Source organism: Staurois parvus, unplaced genomic scaffold (genome assembly GCF_062004578.1).
Source record: "Staurois parvus isolate SC_StPar_1 unplaced genomic scaffold, SC_StPar_1.0 ptg000656l, whole genome shotgun sequence".
NCBI lineage: Eukaryota > Metazoa > Chordata > Amphibia > Anura > Ranidae > Staurois > Staurois parvus.
In genome coordinates, this window is record NW_028318452.1 from 1,950,165 (window position 1) to 1,972,961 (window position 22,797).

The 22,797-nt window shown below is 40.6% G+C and overlaps 1 protein-coding gene across 2 annotated transcripts in view; it reads right to left on the reverse strand.

Annotated features, from left to right (window-relative positions):
- The window catches only part of CRHBP (corticotropin releasing hormone binding protein), a 31,948-nt gene extending 12,626 nt beyond the window's left edge, over positions 1 to 19,322 (reverse strand). The window contains exons 1-5 of one of the 2 annotated variants that reach the window (XM_089694216.1): positions 19,158 to 19,322; positions 18,904 to 18,994; positions 18,022 to 18,179; positions 9,455 to 9,665; positions 6,656 to 6,804 (exon numbers count right to left, since the gene is read on the reverse strand). In XM_089694216.1, the coding sequence (XP_089550342.1) occupies positions 6,656 to 6,804; positions 9,455 to 9,665; positions 18,022 to 18,179; positions 18,904 to 18,994; positions 19,158 to 19,238 (690 nt within the window). In that variant the 5' untranslated portion in view covers positions 19,239 to 19,322. The remainder of the gene's footprint in view (positions 1 to 6,655; positions 6,805 to 9,454; positions 9,666 to 18,021; positions 18,180 to 18,903; positions 18,995 to 19,157) is intronic. The other variant, XM_089694217.1, reaches the window with a different exon arrangement.
- Between the last annotated feature and the right edge of the window lie 3,475 nt (positions 19,323 to 22,797).

A 22,797-nucleotide genomic window follows, 5' to 3' on the forward strand; every position in this document is an offset into this window, starting at 1 on the left:
TGAGCCGAGAAGCAAAGGACAGTGGGACTTGTAGTCTTGTGTTCAGCCATAGCTGGTCTCCTGAGTCTCTTAAACTACATCTCTCGGCACGTTGCTAACCGAAAAGGCTATTTAAAGAGCTGTATTCAGCGGTCTCTCTCTCTTCTCCCCAGGATCCATTAGTGTGCCTCAGAGCTGCCATCCTGCTGCTGTGACCATGACCTACCAGGGGCCTGTGAGCCATCGTTTTCCCTGCAAGGGTGAGCCTGCTTTGCTGTGTAACATTGGGGGATCCTGTGTCCCTCCCTCCTCCTGTTGGCGATCCACAGACCGCACTGCGGGTGCAAACCCGGACTGCCGTGTTCACATCTGACCAACCTACTAAATCCATTCTTCCTCTGACTGGAGTACAGAACCTGTATTGCTTCCTTTGTGTGCCGACTACCTCCAGGATCCGGTGAGTGGGCTTAGTTCAAAATTCCCTTCTCTTCAGTAACACTCAGCACATACACTGCTGGCCCCAGATAAAGCTTAACCCTTCACCATAGGATTAGCATTCATTGCAGTCAAGCCCCTCTTTAGTGGTAACCTCCCCTTCCACCAGTGAGCCCTCTTGGTACGTTCAACTATTTGGTATCTATCATTCTCTGTATATTCATGTGTTGTTTTTAATTACTGTTTGCTTTTGTTATCTTAACGTACCTAATTGCCTGGTGTTCCATCCAACCATTCTTGGATGCTGTCCCAGGGTTTGCCTGACGGACACATTTGAAGCCATTGTTTGCTTTGGTCAATACAAAAGTTTGCTGCGTTCAGCTTACATTGTGTCTGTGGTTCATTAAAAGGGTATACATCATGTCAGAGCCTAGAGTGTCATAAGGGCTGAAAATTCCTAGCGTCAGGGCAGCACAAGAGTTAAAGCAAGCACAACACCCCTAATGTGTATGTAACTTTGTATTGAACATATAATAAATTATTTCTTTATCGTGCATCACGGTACACAGAGCAGGCTATCCATAACTGTGTGGGTTATAGGCCACCTATAGGTGAATGGACACTGGCCGACCAATCAGAGAGGAGGTCCACCCTTATATAACCCCTCTTATACAGGAAGTACTTCATTTTTATCACCAGTGTCTATAAGGTGGATGGTCACTGAAACCGTTGCTGTGCTCTTGGAGCATACCTGAAAGTTCAGAACGGTTCCATTAGAGAATCAGGGACTTTAATCGGATCCATTCGGAAAGCTGTTAGCCAAAATGGATGGTTCCTGATATCACTGGATAAGAAGAAGAATCCTTGAGGTTTTGCCTGTAATGCAGCCTTACGGTGCTGGACCCTGCGCATATGGAACCCTGTGCAGTTTTAAGTCTGACCAAGGCGCTTCCAGCAGGGTGCTATACAGGTCCAAGGCAGTGGCCCCTCAGCATGGGGACTGAGTACTTGAAGGTTTGTATAACAATGCCCGCCATGATGGGCGAAGGTTGGTGCCTGACAGAAGTCAGGGACCTGTAACGGGACTGCTAAGATATCGCCTTTTTTTCTCTCTGCAAAAATAAACAAACAAAGCTCTAAATTGGAGGGAAAAGGAGAAGTGTTGTGACTGTGAGTTTTCACCAGGGGGAGTGCTCGCAATTGTTCCTGAGATGTGCTTGCTCTTCTGTTTTCGGCCACTAGAAGGAGTACAGCCGGCGCATGCGCAGTAGCGTCCAGAAATGGAAGTCGACCATATTTGTTTATCTGGAGGCCAGGGCACACGTGGGCTGCTGCAGGGGAATCTCCTGACACAGCACAGGTTTTTACTTCAGTACACTACTTGTATAGCTGTATCTTGAGATCTGTGTTTACTAGTGGACGTGCACAAGTTGGCGTTATCGTAAGTAATGTCTTCCAGAAAGCTGAGTAGGGGAGGTGCAGCAAGAAAGGGCACCAATGTACCACCACCAGGTCCTGAGGAACCTAGACGAAGGTCTGCTGTAATATCCTTTCCTGAGTCTGAGCCACTGCGTCTATCTGGCATTGTGGCTGCTACTGGGGTTTCTGCCTCAGAATATGTAACCAAGGATGATCTTGCTTCAGCCTTAGCAGGTTTAGAAGATAAGATCGCTGGGATGATTGCATTGGTTTCTCAGGGGACTAAGAAGCGGGAGAGATCCCTGTCACTAGAACACCAATCCAGGAGCAGGTATGGGTGGAGCCTGAGGATGAGGAATAGCTAGAGGAAGGTCAGGCAGTAGAATTTCTGTCTGAGGAGTCACAGCCAGAGAAACAGGTGGTCTCTGCCTCCCAGTCTCGGAGATTTTTAGTCCAGGACCTCACTGATCTGATATGGTCTGAATTCGGGCCACCTCCGATAGAAACCTCTGTGGTTACTTATTCTTCCCTGGACTCTTTGAAGCCTTCACAGAGTACTCAGGCCTTTCCAGTGCATCCTCTTCTGGAGCAAATTATGTATGCCGACTGGGATCTCCCAGACAGGGTTTTTGTTCCACCAAAAAGATTTTCTTTCTTGTACCCCATGGAACAAAAGTTTGTTTTGACCAAAGAAATGGGGGTTGTCTGTAGTGGATGCAGCTGTTTCATCCCTGAATAAATCATTAACATGTCCTGTGGATAATGTACAGGTTTTCAAGAACCCAGCGGATAAGAAGCTGGAGTCTCTCCTTAGGGCCTCCTTATCCTTCACAGGGTCTGCCACATTGCCAGCTTTGGCAGCTATTGGCATTTACAAGAGTCTGACTGTGTCAAGCAGTGGATCGGAAGACTATCAACGCAGGGGGAATGCTCGGCCGAGGATTTGGAGGATGTTCAGGTTGCTTTGTGTTACACGGTTGATGCCCTTAAGGATTCAATTCAGAAAATTTCTCACTTGTCCCCCTTTTCAGTGCATATGCACAGGGTTTTGTGGCTGAAGAGTTTGTCAGCAGAACTGCCATGCAAAAAATTGTTGGCAGGTTTTCCCTTTCATGGAGAATGGCTGTTTGGAGAAGGTTTGGACAAATATAGCCAAAAGATTTCAGGGGGTGAGAGAGCTCTTCTACCCTCTAAGAGGAAATCCAAATACCCTTCTTTTAAGTTGTCAGGGGCTTTGGTTGCTGGGCCCTCATCTACCAGGCAAGCGTCTCAGAATCAAAACCCAAGGAGGCCCTGGGTGCAAAAATCATCTAAGACAAATCCAAAGTCTGCCTCCTTATGAAGAGGTGCCGTCACTTGTTCAGGTGGGGGGAAGGCTTTTGAATTTTGTGGCCACATGGAGGGCTCTAATCCAAGACAAACTGGTAATTTCCACGATTGTTCTGGGGTACAGACTAGAATTTTGGGTATTTCCCTCTCCCCGGTTTCTAAGATCAAATGTACCAATAAATCCAGAGAGAAGAAGAGCTTTATTTCAAGCACTCGATTGCCTATTGTCATGGAAAGATTTTCAGGGGTTTAATCAAACCTGTTTGCAGTCCCAAAACCAAATGTGGATGTAAGGTCCATTTTGGATCTCAAGGGGCTAAATCAATTCCTAAATGTCCGATCCTTTTGTATGGAATCGATTCAGTCAGTACTGGCGTCCCTACAGTAGGGAGATTTTTTTTTTTACATCAAGGACGCATACCTGTATGTACTGATTTATTCATTCCTCACCAAAGATTTCTACAGTTTGCTGTAGAAGCTCAGCATTTCCTGTTCACAGCACTAACGTTTGGCCTGGCCATGGCTCCCAGACTTTTCACAAAAATTCTGGCTCCGGTGTTGGGGCTACTCAGAACTTGGGGCGTATCAGTCACAGGTTATATAGATGATCTCTAGCTCAGTAATTGGTCGGTGCCAGATCTGAAGCAGGATGTGGTCCTTACGATGTAGATCCTGGAACAGTTGGGCTGGGTGCTCAACCTCAAGAAGTTGGCCCTGGAACCAGTGTGGAGCCTGCAGTACTTAGGGATGTAGACACGGTTCAGGCAAAGGTTTTTCTGCCTCCAGGGAAACATTGTGCCCTGAGGAATGAGGTTGGCAGTTTAAAGGCCAGGAGGTATCCTTCAATTCACCTCTGTATGAGGTTGCTGGGGAAGATGGGCATAGAGATTAGCCTTGAATGAGGACACCAATTCCACTCCAGACCAGTGCAAAGATACATTCTGTCTGTTTGAAACAAAAAGATTTCAGCCCTGGATTACAGTATGTCTCCAAAGGTGCGACAGAGCCTGAATTGGTGGTTGATAACTCACAATTTGGAAAAGGGAAAATCCTTTCAGATTGGGGGGCCGTTCTGGAGGAGGCTACAGTTCTGAAAACATGGCTTCCATGGGAAAGGGTTCTTCACATCAATGTCCGGGAACTTCGAGCAGTGAGGCTAGCTCTGATGTATTGGACATCCAGGCTTCACGGTTTGCCTGTAAGGATTCAGTCTGACAATGCCACAGCAGTGGCATACATCAAACACCAGGGCAGTACCAGGAGTCAAGGTGCCCAGAAGGAGGTGAACTACATTCTCATCTGGGCAGAGAGATATGTTCCAAGTCTGTCTTCAGTGTTCATTCCAGGTGTGGAAAATTGGCAGGCGGATTATCGTAGTCGCCGCCATTTGATTCCAGGGGAATGGGCTTTGCATCCCAATGTTTTCAAGGAAATCTGCCAGGGATGGGGTTGCCTGAATGTAGATCTGTTGGCATCCAGGTTCAACAACAAGGTCGGTCTTTTTGTGTCCAGGGTAAGGGACCCTTGCATGGCAATGGTAGACTCCTTAGTGATTCTTTGGAACCAGTTCTCACTGATTTATGCCTTTCCTCTGATTAAGCTGTTGCCGCGTCTCTTACGCAGGATTTGGGAGGAGTCTATTCCGGTGATATTGATTGCTCCGGCATGGCCCAAGAAGGCCTGGTATGCAGACATAGTGAATATGGCAGTAGATGAGCCATGGGCCCTGTTGTATCGGCTAGACCTGTTGTCTCAAGGTCCTATATTGCACCCAGCTTTATGGTCGCTAAAACGGACGGCGTGGCAATTGAAACCAAGATCCTGAAGGATAGGGGAGTTTCAGATTCTGTCATCCCCATCATGTTGGGTGCTAGAAAGGAAATTTCTAGAACATTTATTACAGAACCTGAAAGGATTACATTGCCTAGTTTGAGGTTCACAGATATGTGGTTGGCAGGATTCTGTTGTTTCTTCAAACAGGGTTGCTATAGGGAGGTGCCCCCCAACTGTCTGGACTCACTATTTAGCAACCTTATGATCCTGCTATTGGATTTGTAAGTGTGTTTTACCTTTCTGTATTATTGCACAAATAAATTACATACTACACTATCAGAGCTTTTGGGCCTGTGGCTCTCTTATTTGGAGGGAGCCCGAGCTTTTTGAAGGTGCTGGATTCCTCTTGGTCTCCTGTGGGTTGCTGATTTGCTGGATTAATCCCCTCATTGGCTGATGTATATCTCTGGGATCCCAGTCCTGCTCTCCTGGGAACATGACATCTAGTGGCGAGAGTTAAGATGACATCATCCTCTGCAGTGGCTTCCTTTCAGAGCACCAGGAGTAGGTCTTAATTACTCCATGCTTCATATGCTGAGACATCTGGTTAGTGCAAGCTATTCTCAGTTTTTACATCACAAGAGTCACCTACTTCCCTCTGGTTTCTCGACCTTGGATTCATCACAGAAGTCACGAGCTCAATATTTCAATACTCTAATGTTTTATTTTAATTATGAATCTTGCTTAATTTTAATTGAACTTATGCAATCAGGTTAATCTCTATATATGAGCGCTGCATATTTTTTATCACAGGGTTGCAAAAGAATTTGGCTGTGGAAACCATTAAGGGCGAGGTTTCAGCATTAGCTATTTTTTTTCCAAGAGGCCCATTGCATCTCACTCTTTGGTCTGAACAAGGAGTGATGCATATGGATCCTCCTGTCAGATTACCTTTGTGTCTTTGGAACCTGAACTTGGTTTTGGAGGTTTTGCAAAAAAACAATTTGAACCTATTGGAGAAATTCCACTGGTCCTGTTGACTCGTAAGGTGTTGTTTCTAGTGGCAATCACTTCTGCGAGAAGGATGTCGGAGCTGGCAGCTCTATGTTGCAGAGAACCATTTCTGGTTTTGCATCAGTGGTGTTGCGACCTCATCTGTGCTTTTTACCAAAGGTTGTTTCTAGCTTTCATCTCAATCAGGACATAGTTCTGCCTTCATTATTTCCTAGGCCTCAGTCAGCAAGAGAAAGATCTCTGCATACCATGGGTGTGGTTTGTGCTTCTTCATTTTCATTGCTTGCTACAAAAACTGAAGTACTTCCTGAATAGGAGGGGTTATATAGGGTAGGACCTCCTTTTTGAATGGTCGGCCAGTGTCCATTCACCTATAGGTGGCCTATAACCCACATAGTCATGAATAGCCTTCTCTGTGTCCCATGATGTACCCCAAGAAAAGGATTTTACAGGTAAGTATGTAGAAAAAATCTGATTTGTTTTCTGCTTGCGCTGATATTCTTTTAGTGACCAGCTATCACATGTACATTGCACAGTATATACAAAGCCTGAATTTCACAATGTAAATTTCATGAAATAACTTCACAATACTTGTTATCATAGTGTAACCTAATCAGGGCATGTCCCATACTGTATGTGAAATACAAATTTTAATGCATCAATTTACTGCCTGGCCACTGCAAACAGGAATGTGTTGTGTTCATACCTTTAACTGTAGCTCATTAAAGTGACCCAGGGTCAAGTCAGATATTTTCATCACAACTGGGTATATAATAGAAAAACTGCAGTTTCTGTGTTGATGGGGAATGATCATGGTAAATTTTCCACTTGGTGCCTGGGAGATTACATTGCATGCTAAAGAACAAAAAAAAATACAATATGTTACTGTTATTGTGCTTGAATACAAGGAATTTAAAGAGAATTTCCTGTTTAAAAAGTCTAATGTATTTTCATGCACACAGTCATCATCACTCTTTGCTTGTCATTTTTTCATTGAACTTACTGATCATTTTATGATGCCCCATATGATCCATGAACCCCAGATGAGAGGATTCTCAGTTATTTCTACAGCCAGTGCAGGTGGTTCCACTGGCTAATCTATAAAAACTTGAGCAAGGAAATCTAAAGCATGTAGAACTGTTGCCCAGACCAACCAACCAAATTCCTTTCTATATTTCCCACTAAATAAAAACTGAATCTCAATTGGTGGCAATCAGGAACTGCTCTGCTTTTCTGTAATAGTGCTAGCATTAACACTGTAGTATGTACATTGCAATTACTGTATATTCCAAATTCCACTAGTTAGTAGTGCTGACTGTTTAGTCTTCCGCCATTATAAAATTATTTTTAGAAATTCTCATAAGTGCAGATGTATGCCAATAAGACCCCAAAGCTGATCAGAATGGTTGAGTAAAAGAAGAGGAACACAGAGATGTCTGTCCAACACACTACACACATGGGGGGTTATTTACTAAAGCTGGAGAGTGCTAAATCAGGCTCACTTCTACATAGAAACCAATCAGCTTCCAGGTTTTATTGCCATAGCTTAACTGAACAAACTGAGGTTAGAAGGTAAATGGTTTCTATGCAGAAGTGAGTCTAATTTTGCGCACTCCAGCTTTAGTAAGTAAACCCCATAGAGTACATGCACGCTAAATGCAGTTGGAGAAATTCTTACTTAAAGCGAGCATGCAGTTATAAGAAAAGATACCATGCAAAGAAGTTTTGCACTGGAAGAAAGTTTGAGTAGGCTAACAAAGACACATTTCCTGTATCTTTTAAGCACCACCCCTTACCAACTAATGCCAGTAAAATCTGATCGCTCTAAAATTGACAGTTGTAAGGAGGTTTATTTGTATGACTTTTTTTTTTGCTACCCAAAATGTGTTGAGGTGCTGAACGATAGCACATTTTTTCAAGCCAAGTCTTATTTTTCCAGCAGCTAATATGATAGTACTTCAATACGGAAAAATACCCTCCACCTTGTGCCCCACATGGTACAAACCTCTCCACTGCTGAACGGCCTGTTAGTTTTCTGATTAGAATGACCTGGGCTAAGTAATTATTTTGAACACAAGTGAATAAGTAAAGTGAATCTAAAAGGAGAACATCGTCTTTTTTTTTTTTTTTTTTTTTTTTTTTAGATAAAAAGGTGGGCTGTTAGAACCATGCCCATTTACTGCAGTATGTGTTCCTGCTAGAGAGATTTTATTTGTCCTGCTGACAATTGTCAATAAGTTTGAAATTAAGGGAAATTTTGCATTGTTGCCAGAACAATTTCCATAAGCAACATTTGTAGCAGAAACAATTAAGAGGTGGTTTACATCACATTGGAAATATTTCTTCTTCTATCCTGTTGTGTTTGCAGGACAGAGTTGAAAGAAAATCTTCTACATGGGACACAGATTGCAAAAACCTAACTGAGATTTTAAATCTGTTAAATTGTTTTTATTTTATTTATTTTTTTTCAATATGACAAAGGCACTTAAAAAAAAATATTTTGTTCGAGTTGCAATACTCACTTTGTCTTCATCGCTGTTCACTTAAAGATTCACTGCACCACCCAGCACTGCTTCTGGGTTAAATGACATCCAGCTTCATTCAACCCACTTCCTCTGAGCCCAGGCTGTCATGAACACACCCCCTGAAGGTGTGTCTTGAAGCTAGCTTGGGCTCATAAGAGAATATTGCAGAAACTGGAAGTCATATCACTATGTGAGCCCCTTCTCTGCTTTAATCAGGAGTAACCAAGCTTCAAATGACCAGACAGCTTGAGAAATGTATTTATACTGATTCTGAAAGAACAATAAATGCATTGGGGTAGGGCTGCTGAGGGGAGTGGTGACTGGGGGAGATCATGGAGTTATACTTTAATCATTTTAAAATGAAAAAGAAAAGTTTTCAATGTACCTATTCTTTCGATGTTAAATGATTTAAAACACAAAGATAGGGAAAAGTTTCGGAGTACAGTAGTTCATACCTTATAAAGAAAGGCATGTTGTAATGTCTGTAAATAATGTGGAGGCACAAAAGTCCGTACTATAAGAGCATTACCATTGGAAGAGCCAAGTACAACGATACATACATTAAATCCAAATAAAGTTTACACAAAATGTTTATTTTTAGTGATACCTTCAGTCATCTTGACACGTTACACTAAGGTGTGTTGGCATTCACAACTATACACACTATTTTAGCACCAGCATTGGCTTGTAGTTATCTTCCTTTGCTCTTGACATTCAATGTAGTACATGCAGTTATTACAAGAAATGAGTATTCAGTGAGTGCTGTGCTTCCTACCTGTCATAAAACTGTGCATCAGTATTTATTAGTAGTAAATATATGTTTTATTCACTTCTATACAAGTAAAATCAATAGTCATTACTGGCTGGACATTTATCAGATTGTTCTAACATTCCCTTCATTATTTCATCCTCCCTGGGAGATGTATGATCATGTCGGCAGTTCAGTGAAAATACTGCTGAGGAGAAATTAAGCGACTTACGGAACAAATTTGGAGTCTTTCGTATTGTCAGTGTGAAGCCATGGCCTGGCTTGTGCACTCTGAAGAAAATCATTGCCACATTCTGAGATGACCTTGTGATACTTTGCATGTTGCCATCCTCGCATATATCGGTGTAGCGCTCACTGGTGGAGAGTGGGTGATCCAGTGAACTGGGAAACTTCTCTCCTTTAATGATCCAGCCATCAAAAACCTGAAAGTATTATTCAAAAAGTATTATTAGGAAGCATAAATCATCAGAGTGGTAAAAAAAAAAACCAAGCAGACAAGTAAATGTAACTTAAAAATGTCTATTTTTATTCCAAGTTGAAACAATTTAGATCAATGTCTCATGCTTGGGATGTACATAATGTACTTCCTTGACTGCAGGCCCCAGAGGTGAATGATGTCTTCCCAATACATTGATCTAATTTATTTCAACATGAAATAGGCAGTGTTAAGTACTTTGGGCTGAAACACCTGATCTTTTTATAAGAGGCAATAGGCCTGAACTGACCTGTGGAAGTAGGAGCCACACCTGATCTAAAAGCTACAGTAAAGTTTTCTCTTAAAAATGAAGCTAAGCCCTTCAAATGTATATAAAATGGCCACTGGCAAAACTGTTTGAAACAATATAGTTTGTGAGGTAGACTTTCAAGGTTATCTTATAGATATTGCTATCCAATCATAATAGAATGGCTTGTACTGTAATGTAGCAAAGATGTGAAATTAATCACCACATCACAGTTAAAAGGTGCAGTAGGGGTCAGGGGGCAACCAAGAGAGTAGCAAATGTGTTTTGAGGTCCAAAAACGCCCCTTCATCAGGGAAAAGATAGCAAACAATGCATATGGACTAGATATTTACTGGACCTTTAACTGTATTTCTTCCAGTATGATTGTCTACACAGGTCCCATCAGCAGTTGGGTTGGCAATTTTTTCAAAATACCACAATCCTTTGTCTTAAAATTTTAAAAGCAAGTCATAATAGAGTGCACAAAGCACTTCAAAACCACAACCCTACACCCCCAGAGCTCCTTCCCATCCTCGTATCCCCAATTATTCCTGAAATATAGACTTCAGGTACATGTTGTTTAATATCTGCTTACATACATTCTGTAAGCAGCTTGGTTAGGCTGCAATATAAGAGGGAGAGACAAGACAGATTTTTTTCCTGAAGTAAACATTAGAGTTCAGTGATTGGACAATATGGTTGGTTAGCCCAGCATATAATAGGGAGAGACAATGGTGGTTTTATCTTGAAATAGAAATAAGATTGTATTGTATGAGAGGCAGTAGCTACAAGTATTGTTCAGTGGCTGGACTACATGTAATTGCTTGCATAGGGTGCAATATTAGAGGGTAAGATGAGGCAGGTTATATCCTGAAATAAACGTTCAAGTTTATTATTTGAAAGACAATAGCCATGAATATTGTACAGTGCTGAACATTATGTTAGGATCTTGGTTTGGCTAACATTTAGGAGGGAGAGATGAGACAGGTTTTATCTCAAAATTAAAATAATAGTTTATTTGAGAGAGACACATATTTTTTAGGGGCTGGACAATATGTGAGCAGCGTGGTTAGGCTACAATATAAGTGGTAGAGATGAGGCAGGTTTTATGTTGAACTAAACAATAAAGTGTATTACTTGAGAGACAATAGCCACAAATATTGTACAGTAACTGAACTTTATGTAAGAAGCCCAGTTGGGCCACAATATAGAAACGAGGCAGGTTTAATCTTGAAATAGAAATTAGAGGGTATTATTTGAAGGCTAACAGCAGCAAATATTGCACAGTGGCTACAGGATGTAAGTAGCTTGGTTAGGCCACCATATAAGAGGGAGAGAAAAGGCAGGTAATATGCAATAAAAAAATTGACTGTATTATATGAGGGACAATAACCACAAATATAAAGCAGGTTTTAGCTTTTAATAAACATTATCAATTTGTCATAAATATTTTTGAGTGCCAGAGCATTGGCATAAACTTAACTTAATGCTGGACTTTCCCTGTAGCAAACATTAAAAATTTGGAGATAAAGTTATGGAAACATTGATATATTTTCAGTCTGGGAACTGGAATAGGTTGTAAACTTTGAGGCATAAAGCAGAATTTACCTTGCAGTAAACATCAGAAACTTGTCAGCTTAAGTCCAGCTGTGAAAATATTATATGGCCCTGTTACCACCAGTGTGCCATATAGGATGTAGCATCCCTAATTGTGCCATATCACTGATAGCATAATTCAGTGACATAGTAACATTACATTCCACATCCTGGTACAGGGCAGGGATGGCCTTCTACGCAAAATAATGACAACTGGATACCAGCCACTGCGGTGTAGCACATAGCAGAAGGGGGCAAACTCAATAAGCTGGAATGGTGGCAGCTGCAAATCCAGCATTTATGCCAAGCTTGCATTAGGATTCTTACCATGGGAGTGATTTTGGGGACATTTTTCCTTCTGTTCCAATAGCTGCAGAAGACACAACTGCCTTGGGAGGAATGATGCTAGAAACACTGGGGTAGGTGTAGGAGAATGGTGCATGTATTCCACCACAGTAATTTAACACACTGTACACAAGCTGACAGCTCTCCCTAAACTATTTTAACACTCTGCCAGGAAATTTGGTCTGGAGAATTTCCACATAAATTCTCTGGGACTATACATTTTTAAGATGCTGGATCTGCCGTGAACCCATGGTAGCGATGAAGCTGAACCTTATCCCTATTGAAAGCTGCTTTTTCTATTTGAAGTAATTTAGTGAGTGGATAGGGATATCTTTGGTCACCATACAGGTTTTGTGGTGCCATTCACAGTACAGTCACCACTCAATAAATGCAGCTACATTCTGGATGAAAAACATTTTTCAGCAGTTTGATATAGTGTTATTGTACATATATCATAATATATACCTTCTACACAACATATTTCACTTGTTCACAGGTGAATGAATAGGATCAAAAACGATTCTGAGAAAAGGAGCATGAAATACTTGGAACTACGAGAACTTTTCTATAAACTCTATCTGGTTAGACTAATTGAAAAGTTTGTTTTGTAAGCTAAATATGGCAGAGCTCATGATGATTTCACTTACTGGCCACACAGTGGATGCCAACCTTATGGTGCTGTGGTCTAAAAGTGAAGTTACCTATATAGATATTAGATAAAAGTCTCTGGATCCGTTCTACTCCCTCTTCTCTGTGCAGTGCTTCTGGGACAGATCAGAGTGATGCTCTGCGACGTTGCTGACCAATCAGAAATGTTCTGGTCCTTCCCTGAAGCATTTCATAGAGAGGAGGGAGAAGAACAGGGATTTCAAATCCCCATACTGCTGGAGCAGCTTCGTGGACACTGACAGCTCAGTATCCCTTATGGCAGTGTTTCTCAACTCCAGTCCTCATGGACCCCCAACAGGTCATGTTTTCAGGATTTCCATTATTTTGCACAGGTGATTTGATCAGTTTCACTGCCTTAGTAATTACCACAGCTGTTTCATCTGAGGGAAATCCTGAAAACATGACCTGTTGGGGGTCCATGAGGACTGGAGTTGAGAAACACTGCCTTATGGTAAGTACAACGGCATCCAGGGGGTGTGTGTGGGCTGGGTTATATGGTGTTAGTTCAACTTTACATTTTTTCTGTAAAGGCAAACTGACACTTTAAACTATGTACAGTTGTTTCTAGAGAGATTGAAAACAAAGAGATCACATTATTATACCCTTTCCGAGAAGAAATATTTGGTGTCTTAGAAAACCTTTGAACCCACATAATCTGATGTGTAGTAAAATCACTTATAAAACCACAGAAGTATGACAGTATCCGCAGCATTAGATACTGTATATCTATAAATGGAATAGGAAAAATAATCTACGTAAAAATATTTCAAATGTACTATTTATAATGCAAGCCCCTAAAGTCACTGATTTTTTATTCATAAACATTACTTGAGGGAACATCTATGATTTAGTGGTTATGAGGCTCCTTCATGCAACTTGTTCCTTATAAATTTCTGACATGCTCTTTGTTTCATCTAGCTGAACTATGACCTGCAGATCATTCTGCTAGCCATGGCCTTTGTGGTAACTTCAGAGACAATGCCAGAAGATTATTTCTTTTTTATCAAATGTTATTTCAGTAAGCACGTTTGAAATTACAATAACGCCTATAATAGCAATGTTTTGCATATTTTTGAAAACGCGATAATAAGATGAGGGGTTTGGAGAATGTCTAATATGAAGGTTTTTACTATGCAGCTCTGATGAACAGTTATCAAGGCTAGGCTCTTATAACAAAATTATCAAAGTTCTGAGAAGGAGAACATAATCTTCTTATGATGATAGAAAATGTGGTGTCACAACATTAGAATAATATACAAAACTGCACACACCTAGCTTATTTGGCTTTGTTATTTGCTTTACTTTCTTTACTACTTACTTTTATCAATATTGGATTTAACAAGCAGCAGCAGATGTGGCCATTTCACATAAATGCAGCTAATCTACAAGGGGCAAGGATTGTGAAAGACCTGGTTACAGCAACAGCAGGAGGGGTTTAAAGGGGTTTGGTAAAATTGATCCTGAGCATATTCTCTCTATACATGACACAAATAAGCCTTAGTAGTAAAGTCTCTATCAGAAACAAAAATAATGTGCTACCCTGCAGGTTTAAGCCATAATGTACTATTATGCACTACATAGTAGTGCAATATGAGAGACTTCCCTACAAACGGAGACGTCCAATACTGTGCAGTCATGGCTCCCATAGAGTCCCGGGTGCTTCCATGTTAACCCAGACCTACTTCTGGGTTACGAATCTTCAGCCACTTGATTGGCCGGGCTGCGGTGACATCACGCCCACACATGCTCACGGGAGTCACACTGCAGCGGCACGCAGAGCCGGCCATAAATGTGGTCTGAGCTGCTCATGCGCTGCTCAGATCACGTTACCCACTGACAGGTGTGGGGCATTTATGACAGAAGAGACCTCTAGGATCTCATCTGTTATAAAATCCCTGCCTGTCAGATGATATTTAAAAAGAGTTTACTACCACTATAATTACAATGCCAAAACGGAGCGTCTCAAAGACACACAAACCTCAGCACAATCTTTTTTTTTTTAATTTTTCTTCTAATACATATGCTTTTCTGCAAATAAAATATAGATCTATCACTTTATGTAAGTCTACCTGGAAGAAGAACTTCATTAAAATTGTCAGGAAGTACTTAGCAGCCAATACTAATACTTTGCTCAGGTGTATGTAATGTACAGGCTACCATATATAGTGCAGGGGTCAGGAGTATGAAAGGAACTGAATTCAATAGTCAGGAGTATGTAAGCACAGTGCGTAGGGGTCAGGAGCATGTAACACACAAAGTTCAGATGTCAGGAGTATGTAATGTACAGAGATCAGGTGGCAAGAGTATGTAAGATACTGACTGCAAAGGTCAGGTGTATGTAATGTAGATTGCAGGGGTCAGCAATATATGACACACAGAGTGCAGGGATTAGAAGCATGTAATGTACAGAGTACAGGGTTCAGAAGTATGGAACATATAAAGCACATACAGCTCAGCATACGGAGTACAAAATTCTAAAGTGCAGCAGCCACAAGTATGTAACATTCAGTACAGTGTACAGAGTAAGTATGGTAGTTCTGGGTATGTAACACTGAGTCCAGCATACCTAGTAATCTGGTCAGGAGACTAAGGTATATATTCCTGGCCATTGGCACTAAGTGGTTCCTCCTTTCAACCCCTGTCACTAGAAGAGTATTACTGACTTAGGAACTAGCGGTAGAAACAATCCAGTAAGGGGCGAGAGTACCAGAGATTAACTCTACTGGAAATATCTGTTTCTGAAAAAACTTCAGTCAGCGATTCCTCTTTAGAGATGCTGTGTTTTATGGTGTGGATGGCAGGAGAGGTAAGTATTTACTTTCTTCTTTACGGGGAGAAAATATAGTTGGTTTTAGTTAAGCGACCACCAGGCATTTAGCTAAAGGCACCTGAGTGCTTTTAATTATAGGAACAGCCATAATTGAAACACATCGAATTTTGGATGTTGAGCATTTTGGAGCTTTGAGGTACAAAACGTTCAGTTGTGAATAGGACCCAACACTTACAGAATACAAGCACATTGACCGTTCAAGGAGTATAAAAAAAAAGCATAGGACATATTTTCCACCAGTTCTGAAGGTAAGGATAAAAGAGGGCATTGTATAGGATTGTATAGGGAGAAATTATCTACACCATTAAGCCACCAACAATAGATTATTTTTTTGGGTGTTCAAATCACTCCACAGTGTATCAATCTGGTAGTACAGTAGTTTTAAATATATAGAGTAAGCACACCACATGACAAAAATGATGAAGGAATAAAGCTGTATTAGGCATATACATACAATTATACAATAGGCACAAATATCCAAGTATCTCATATCACGGATAATACTGCATAGGAATTCGCTACACTGGTAATTCCAACCAACAAAAATACATACATGTATATAGGTACAATGAGCACCACCAAGTCATAGCAGCTGATGTTCAGAAATACATTCAGAAAATGCATACCCAAAATGGAATAACGAGAAGGATAGCTGAGCCAGACCCCGTTAAAAAGAGAGAGGAGAAAGAAATCTCCAACCTTTGGGAGTGGTAAGAACCCCCTTTCTCAGAAACCTCCTGCCTAAAAACTGACATGAAGCCATCAACTCTGTTCATAGCAATACGCCATTCCAAAAGTAAATACTGATATATAGCTCTTGTGGGAGAAATAACTTAGCGACCATTGTAGTGGGGCTTAGCTAAAATAAGTCAAAACTATGAAAAGCTTTATTCTGCGTCATATTAGATAAATTAAAATCCATTTCTATATGTACATACACACTGTTCCTCTTTGCCAATCCCTTCACTGGCTTCCACTAACCCAACGTATAAAATTCAAAATACTAGCCACAGCTTACAAAGCCATCCACAACACTGCCCCTAGCTACATCGCCAACCTCATCTGCAGATACCGCCCAAATCGCCCACTCCGCTCCTCCCAAGATATCTTCCTGTCTAGCTCCCTCATCACCTCCTCCCATGCTCACCTCCAGGACTTCACCAGAGCCTCTCCCATCCTCTGGAACACCCTACCACGGTATGTCCTGTCAGCCCCCACCCTGTCTGCCTTTAGGCGATCTTTGAAAACTCACTTATTCAGGGAAGCCTACCCCACCTCCACCTAAGAACTGTACTTGAATCACCTCCACCAGATCATCCCCCACAGCTATCACCTTTTGTATCACCTCCCCCTTCTTTAGATTGTAAGCTCCACGAGCAGGGCCCTCGTATTCCTTCTGTACTGAAATGAATTGTAATTGTACTGTCTCCCTTATATTGTAAAGCGCTGCGCAAACTGTTGGCGCTATATAAATCCTGTATAAAATTATTAATAATAATAATCCCCTAAGCTTTTTCTATAAGAGGATACCAAATACTGTTTACACATGAAACTGGCAAAACAGCACAAGCCAAATATTCCCTCACAAGTTAGCATCTATTGCAAGGTTGTGATAAACTTCCATCACCGTATTTCCCATTAAGCACTAAATCCCTTGTATTTTGTTAACCAAAGTGAAATGTATATTTAGTCATCTCAGGAGTCAGAAAAATCCATTGCTCTTTTACATATACTCTTCCACCTTTCATGAGGTCTCTGCTGTTCACCCTCCACCAGTTGTGAAGGACCTCAATTGCTCTCAGCATGTGGCAGTGGCAGCAGTGATGGTTATGGGGATCATGATGAAAATGATGAGATCCATGCAATCATTAGGGTTGATTTACTAAAGGTGTAGATCATGTTCACTTTGGATATCCAATAGTATGCCATAAACCCCCCAAAAATACAGTATTTTTGCTGGCAGGTGAACAGATGGCATAAGTGAACACAACTTTACCTTACTCGCTAGCTAACTGAATACGATAAGTTCCTTTAATAAACCTACCCCACTTTCTGTCTCAGCTCAACATCTCCTGTACCCCTCCTGCAGCTGGCTGGTAGTTAAACCCCACTTCCCTTTTTTATTTTGGTGCTTCAACATTTTTTAAAGCTGCTAAACAAATTATTTCTTTTAATAAAATGATGGAGTTGAGCTTTAAACTACACATTTCACCAGCCTCTTGCCGGTAAAACCTGGTACTGTGTCCAAAGCATATAGATTCAGTAGTCTTCAATGAGAATAACTGCAACTTTTAGTCAACTACAGTTTGCCAAATACAATAAGATATTTAATCAGGCTGCATTAAATAGGCATTGAGAGTCTAACAAAATATAGATCCAAATGAACACATTGTAACAGATAGTAATAATATTGTTTGTACTGGTCTGTACACTATAAATGCATATATTTTAGTGTTTTGTATCTCTCCTTTCAGAATTAAAGGTACAGCAATAAATTATATGCTTTGTTTTAAAAGTATAGTTTAGCAATATGGATTGACATAGATCACCTAAATCTGTTTTAATCTAAGCACAAACTGTAGAATTTAAAGCAATAACGGGCAATAACCATCTTACCTTTAGTATGTCTCCTCCAAGGCAATCTATATTTACAAAGTTGTATTCAATGGTGATAAACTCCTCTGGGTCCCCAATGAGAAACAGAGCACAGTGCAACTGAGGTTGTTCTGATTTAAATGTGAACTGTCCATTTATACTTAACATGTCAATGCACCCTGATAAGAAGGAAAGATAAAAAACAGTTATTCTAATAACAGCACCTTAACATTGTGTACAGTTCAACAAAGATAATCACTTATTTTGCCCCAACTGTTTCATAAAAGTACACATGGCACAATTTCTTAGATCTTTTGTGTTAGCATACGTTTTTGTAAACTGCTGTGCTTAACGCAGAGCTCTAGGCATTATACTGATATTCATAGGCACTATGGTATTTCATTTTAAAGGTGAAGATAGAAAAATGAATCTAAAGAAAAGGAGGAAATAGAGGAATTAAAGGAGAAGAAAGTAATGGAAAAAAAAAGAAATACAAAGAAAGAGAGAAGGAAAGGGGGGGGGGGGGGGAGAAAGAAAGGAAAAGAAAAAAGAGAAAGAAAGATTATATATAAATATAATATCATTGTAATTGTTATCTGTAACATTTGCTGTGCTCTCATCATTAATTTTTTTTTTAATGAAGCTCCAACATATTACTAGTTAAATTACAGTAGAAATAACTATACATTCTGCACACTGTATTCAAATTTCATAATGTTCTTATATGCAATTAATATATTTGCATTAGATATTGTCGTCAGTGTAAGAGGTCTAAAATTAGTATTCGTTTTTAATACAACTGAAAAACCTGAATAACAAAAAAATAATCTAACAAAAAAATAATACTGTAAAACTGAGCAATGTACATCAGCACTGTCCTGTGATATCCAAATGTATACTTACTGAGTGACCTTCTATATATCTGTTCTTGAGATAATTCCCGTTTAAAATCTGTGTTCAAAACAACCAGGGCATCTTCTGTCGCATCTCTTACCTATAATAGAATAAATATATTAAATAAAAATAGATCAATACTTTACAAGATTAATGTTCCAGTTATATTTATTGGATTGGTAATGCATGACAAAGTTTTCTCTAGTAAATCCTAGCACTGGATCAGCTGACAGGTGCAAGGGGTAAAGGGAGGATGAGCTCACCTGTATGTACCTGCATTGTCCCCGGAGGCTTGCCAGGAAGAGGAGCAGAACATGCCAGTGAATCCTATGAGCCAGAGTCATGCTGCAGATCCACTCTTGCTCTCCTGCTCTTTGTGTGTGCTTCAATCCCTTCTTGTCTGTGTTGATATTAGGAGGAGCTAAAGGGGTTTCTTTGACAGACCCCTTTATATAGAAAACTGAAGGGGAAGGAACCTGGTCCTCTGACTGATAGCAGCACAGTAACCATGGGTTACCTTGTCAGGAAAAAAAAATTATTTTGTGTATTTGGCAAGGGGTGAGAACACCAAATCCTACCAAAGTCACGTATTATAATTGAGAACCACAATTTAAATACCTGATGTATCTGAAAATGTCATCCTAAGAAAATATCACCTGCTTTAGATGCATCTATATGGCAACACCATAAAAACAGATTTGTTTTTATTAAAACTTTGCAAATTGCATTAACCCTTATTAAAAACTAGGAAGCATTATAGGACAATGATATGACACATCTGTGCCTTCATAAAGCCTGAAAATGATATATAATAAATAATAATATAGAATTGCAAATACAATACATCAGTTGTTGTAGACCTGATAAGTTAACATAGATGTAAAAACCTATATCTGAGAATAAAAAACTGCACTGGAACAATGAAAAATGCATTTGCATGAAATATACTAACAAACTCCTTAAATGGAAACCTGTCACGAAAGAAATATGGGAACTGCCATTGCTGACCTTTCTTAAAAAATGAGTTGTCTGTCTGCCACGCTGACCCCGTGACATTAATGCATTTTGATTCATGGCCTGGAACAACATTGCAGTCCTCAATTGACTTCACTTGCTACATACTTTTTCCAGGTCAGTAGCTAGTGTTAAAACCTGAGACAGTAATTAGCATTTTTAGAAGGAGGTAGATTTAGAGCCTATGCACTGCTTTTATGACAGGTGCCCTTCAATGTTCATATTATGGTAAAGTCTATCTAAACCCAGAAACAATAAGGTAATTTAATTACTGCTTTCTAATCCTTAGATGTGGCAGCTGTATTAGATTTCTTTTCCCAGGCTTTTTCCTTTATTGCCTTATATATCTATTAACATATTTCCTGCCCTAGCGTAACAAAACATACTCATTTACTCAATGTACTGTATTTATGGAGGAGTAGGTGTTCACCCTAGACTGGAAATATGTTAAGACTACAGAATAGGACTACAGAACACCTCCCTCCTTTCCTCCACTTCATAACATTAAAGCACTAGTGTCATTTAACCACCCCTCTCTCCCCTTGGCCATTCACAGAATACAAATTGTTCTGTGAGAATGGACAAATCAAAAGAGGTGAGGTTAAATGACACTAGCATTTTCATGTACACAGTGGGCAGGAAGCATAGTGAAATTACTACTATTTGACATGAAAGAAGATACAAATTGAAAAAAAAAAAAAACAGCAATCCTAGATATAGCATACACTTCATTAGATGCAGGGCCGGGACAATTGATGCGCAGAAGGTGTGGCTGCCCAGGCGCGGCCGTGTATTTATAGGAATGGGGGCGCTGCAAGTTTCTTCTACTTATACGGATGACAGGAGTAGTGATAGCTGCATCATTACTCCTGACAGCCCAGTTCTAGAAGTGGCAAGGAGAGGAGGAGAAAGCCGGGAGGAGGTGTGAGCTGTGCTCTCTCTCCCTCTCCTTCATACTGCCAGTGCAGTGCTCCTTTAATAACAAGCCGGCAGCTTTCACAGGAATACAGGAGCTGCACTGGAAGGAGAGAGGAGGGTTAGAGATAACACAGCCCACACAGGCCAGTGCTATAGAAAGCCAGGAGAGGATCAGAGAGTCAGGAAGAGGGAGGGGCGGCGTTATGTCTCTTTCTTCAGCTCCTCCTTCCTGTCTGTGCTGCGCTCCTGTATTTCTTGTAAACACAGCTGCCTGATTCTGAATACAAGAGTGCTGTTAATTAAGGAATGTGCTGGCTTTGCTTACCCACCCACTGGCCACCTCTTACCCACACAGGCAGCAGAAATTGCAGGTGGGGGGTGGGTTAGCAAACCTTGCAAAGTCCTAATCTGTCAGTGCAGCTGTATATAGAAGCCTGCATCACTGTCCCCAGTGCTGCACGGCAGCCTCTGAGGGTATGAGTGGCTTTGAATACCTTCACACTTGTTATGTATGAATGGGGTTGAAGGTAAACAAAGCCATTCATAAGAATGTAGAAAGCTGAAATGAGAGAAATGGTGACTGACCACTACGCACCTCAGAGCTAACAAACACAAATCCATTCCTAAATGAAAAAAGAAGGTATTATAGAAACATAAAAATAAAATAACTGGCATGGCCTTTAGGGTACATTCACACCAGCGACTGCATTAGAACACAGTGAATGGGGTGCAGTGGGTTGACAGAAGTGTCAATGTGCCAATTGCAGCCCATCACACTGTTCAACTTTATTGAAATGTCACACAATGATATTTCATTACATTCTATTGGCTGCAACCCAATGCAAGGCAGTGGATTGCCTCACACTTTGCTGTGCTAAAAAAAGAAATGCACGTGGTACTTTTTTTAAATACATACAACCATAACGTAGTTGTGTGAACCAGCCTGGTAAGAGGACAAGGCAACCCATCACCTTTCCCTAACATGTGCAACTACATACTCTACTGTGACTGGCATGTGTGCCTTGCTTTTTTTTTTTTTACTCTGCACAAGGAAACCAGCAGAAGCAGAAAGCACAGGAGAAAGGTCCCACAACTGCGCACTTCAGGTCCACGCAAAACCTAATTGACAGATCTGGCTGGGGCTGCACAGTGATTTTGATAAGCAGATGACAACTGCTGGGGGTAGGATCCCTGAAGCACGAATGGGGGGGGGAAGGGGGTGAGGGTGCAATTTATCATCTTTGCCCTAGGCGCTAGATGACCTTTTCTTAGCACTGATTAGAGGTTGCTTTTTATTTTTACACTGGAGAACCTACTAAAACTGCCTAGAATTCAGCTTTAGCCCTTTCGCCAGAGCCATTTTTGGATTTTTTGTACACATGTTTAAAAAATAATTTTAGGCATAAAGATTGCACAAAACCCTTAAACATATATTTTCTGAAAGCAGACAACCTAGAGAATAAAATAGCCATAGCTCCAATTTTTTATGTCACATGATATTACCGCAAAATTTCAGTAAAAACACACTGAAGTGAGTGTTAGGGCAATAAAACGCAATAAGCTACCCAAACTTTTGATAAAATATAAAAGATGAGGTTGCGCCGAGTAAATAGATATCCAACATGTCAAATCTTAAATTTGCGTGTGCCTGTGAAATGGCAACAAACTTCAGTACCCTATATTTTCTATAGGTGATGCTTCAAAAACCCCTACAGATCATCAGTTTAGTGTTATGGAGGAGGTGGTAGAATTATTGCTCTCACTCCGGCGTGCGTAGCGATATGTAACGTGCATCATAATCGACAATTTGACTCGTAGGCACCGCTAAATCGTATGTTTACGTTCGTTCATGTGTATATGTGGGGGTGGGGGGGGGGGGGCATGTTATGTACTTGGGTATAACTTTTGTCCTTTTAGGTGTACATTTTATCTAAAAAATTTTTCATCACGTGGAGACACTATGTTTTGATT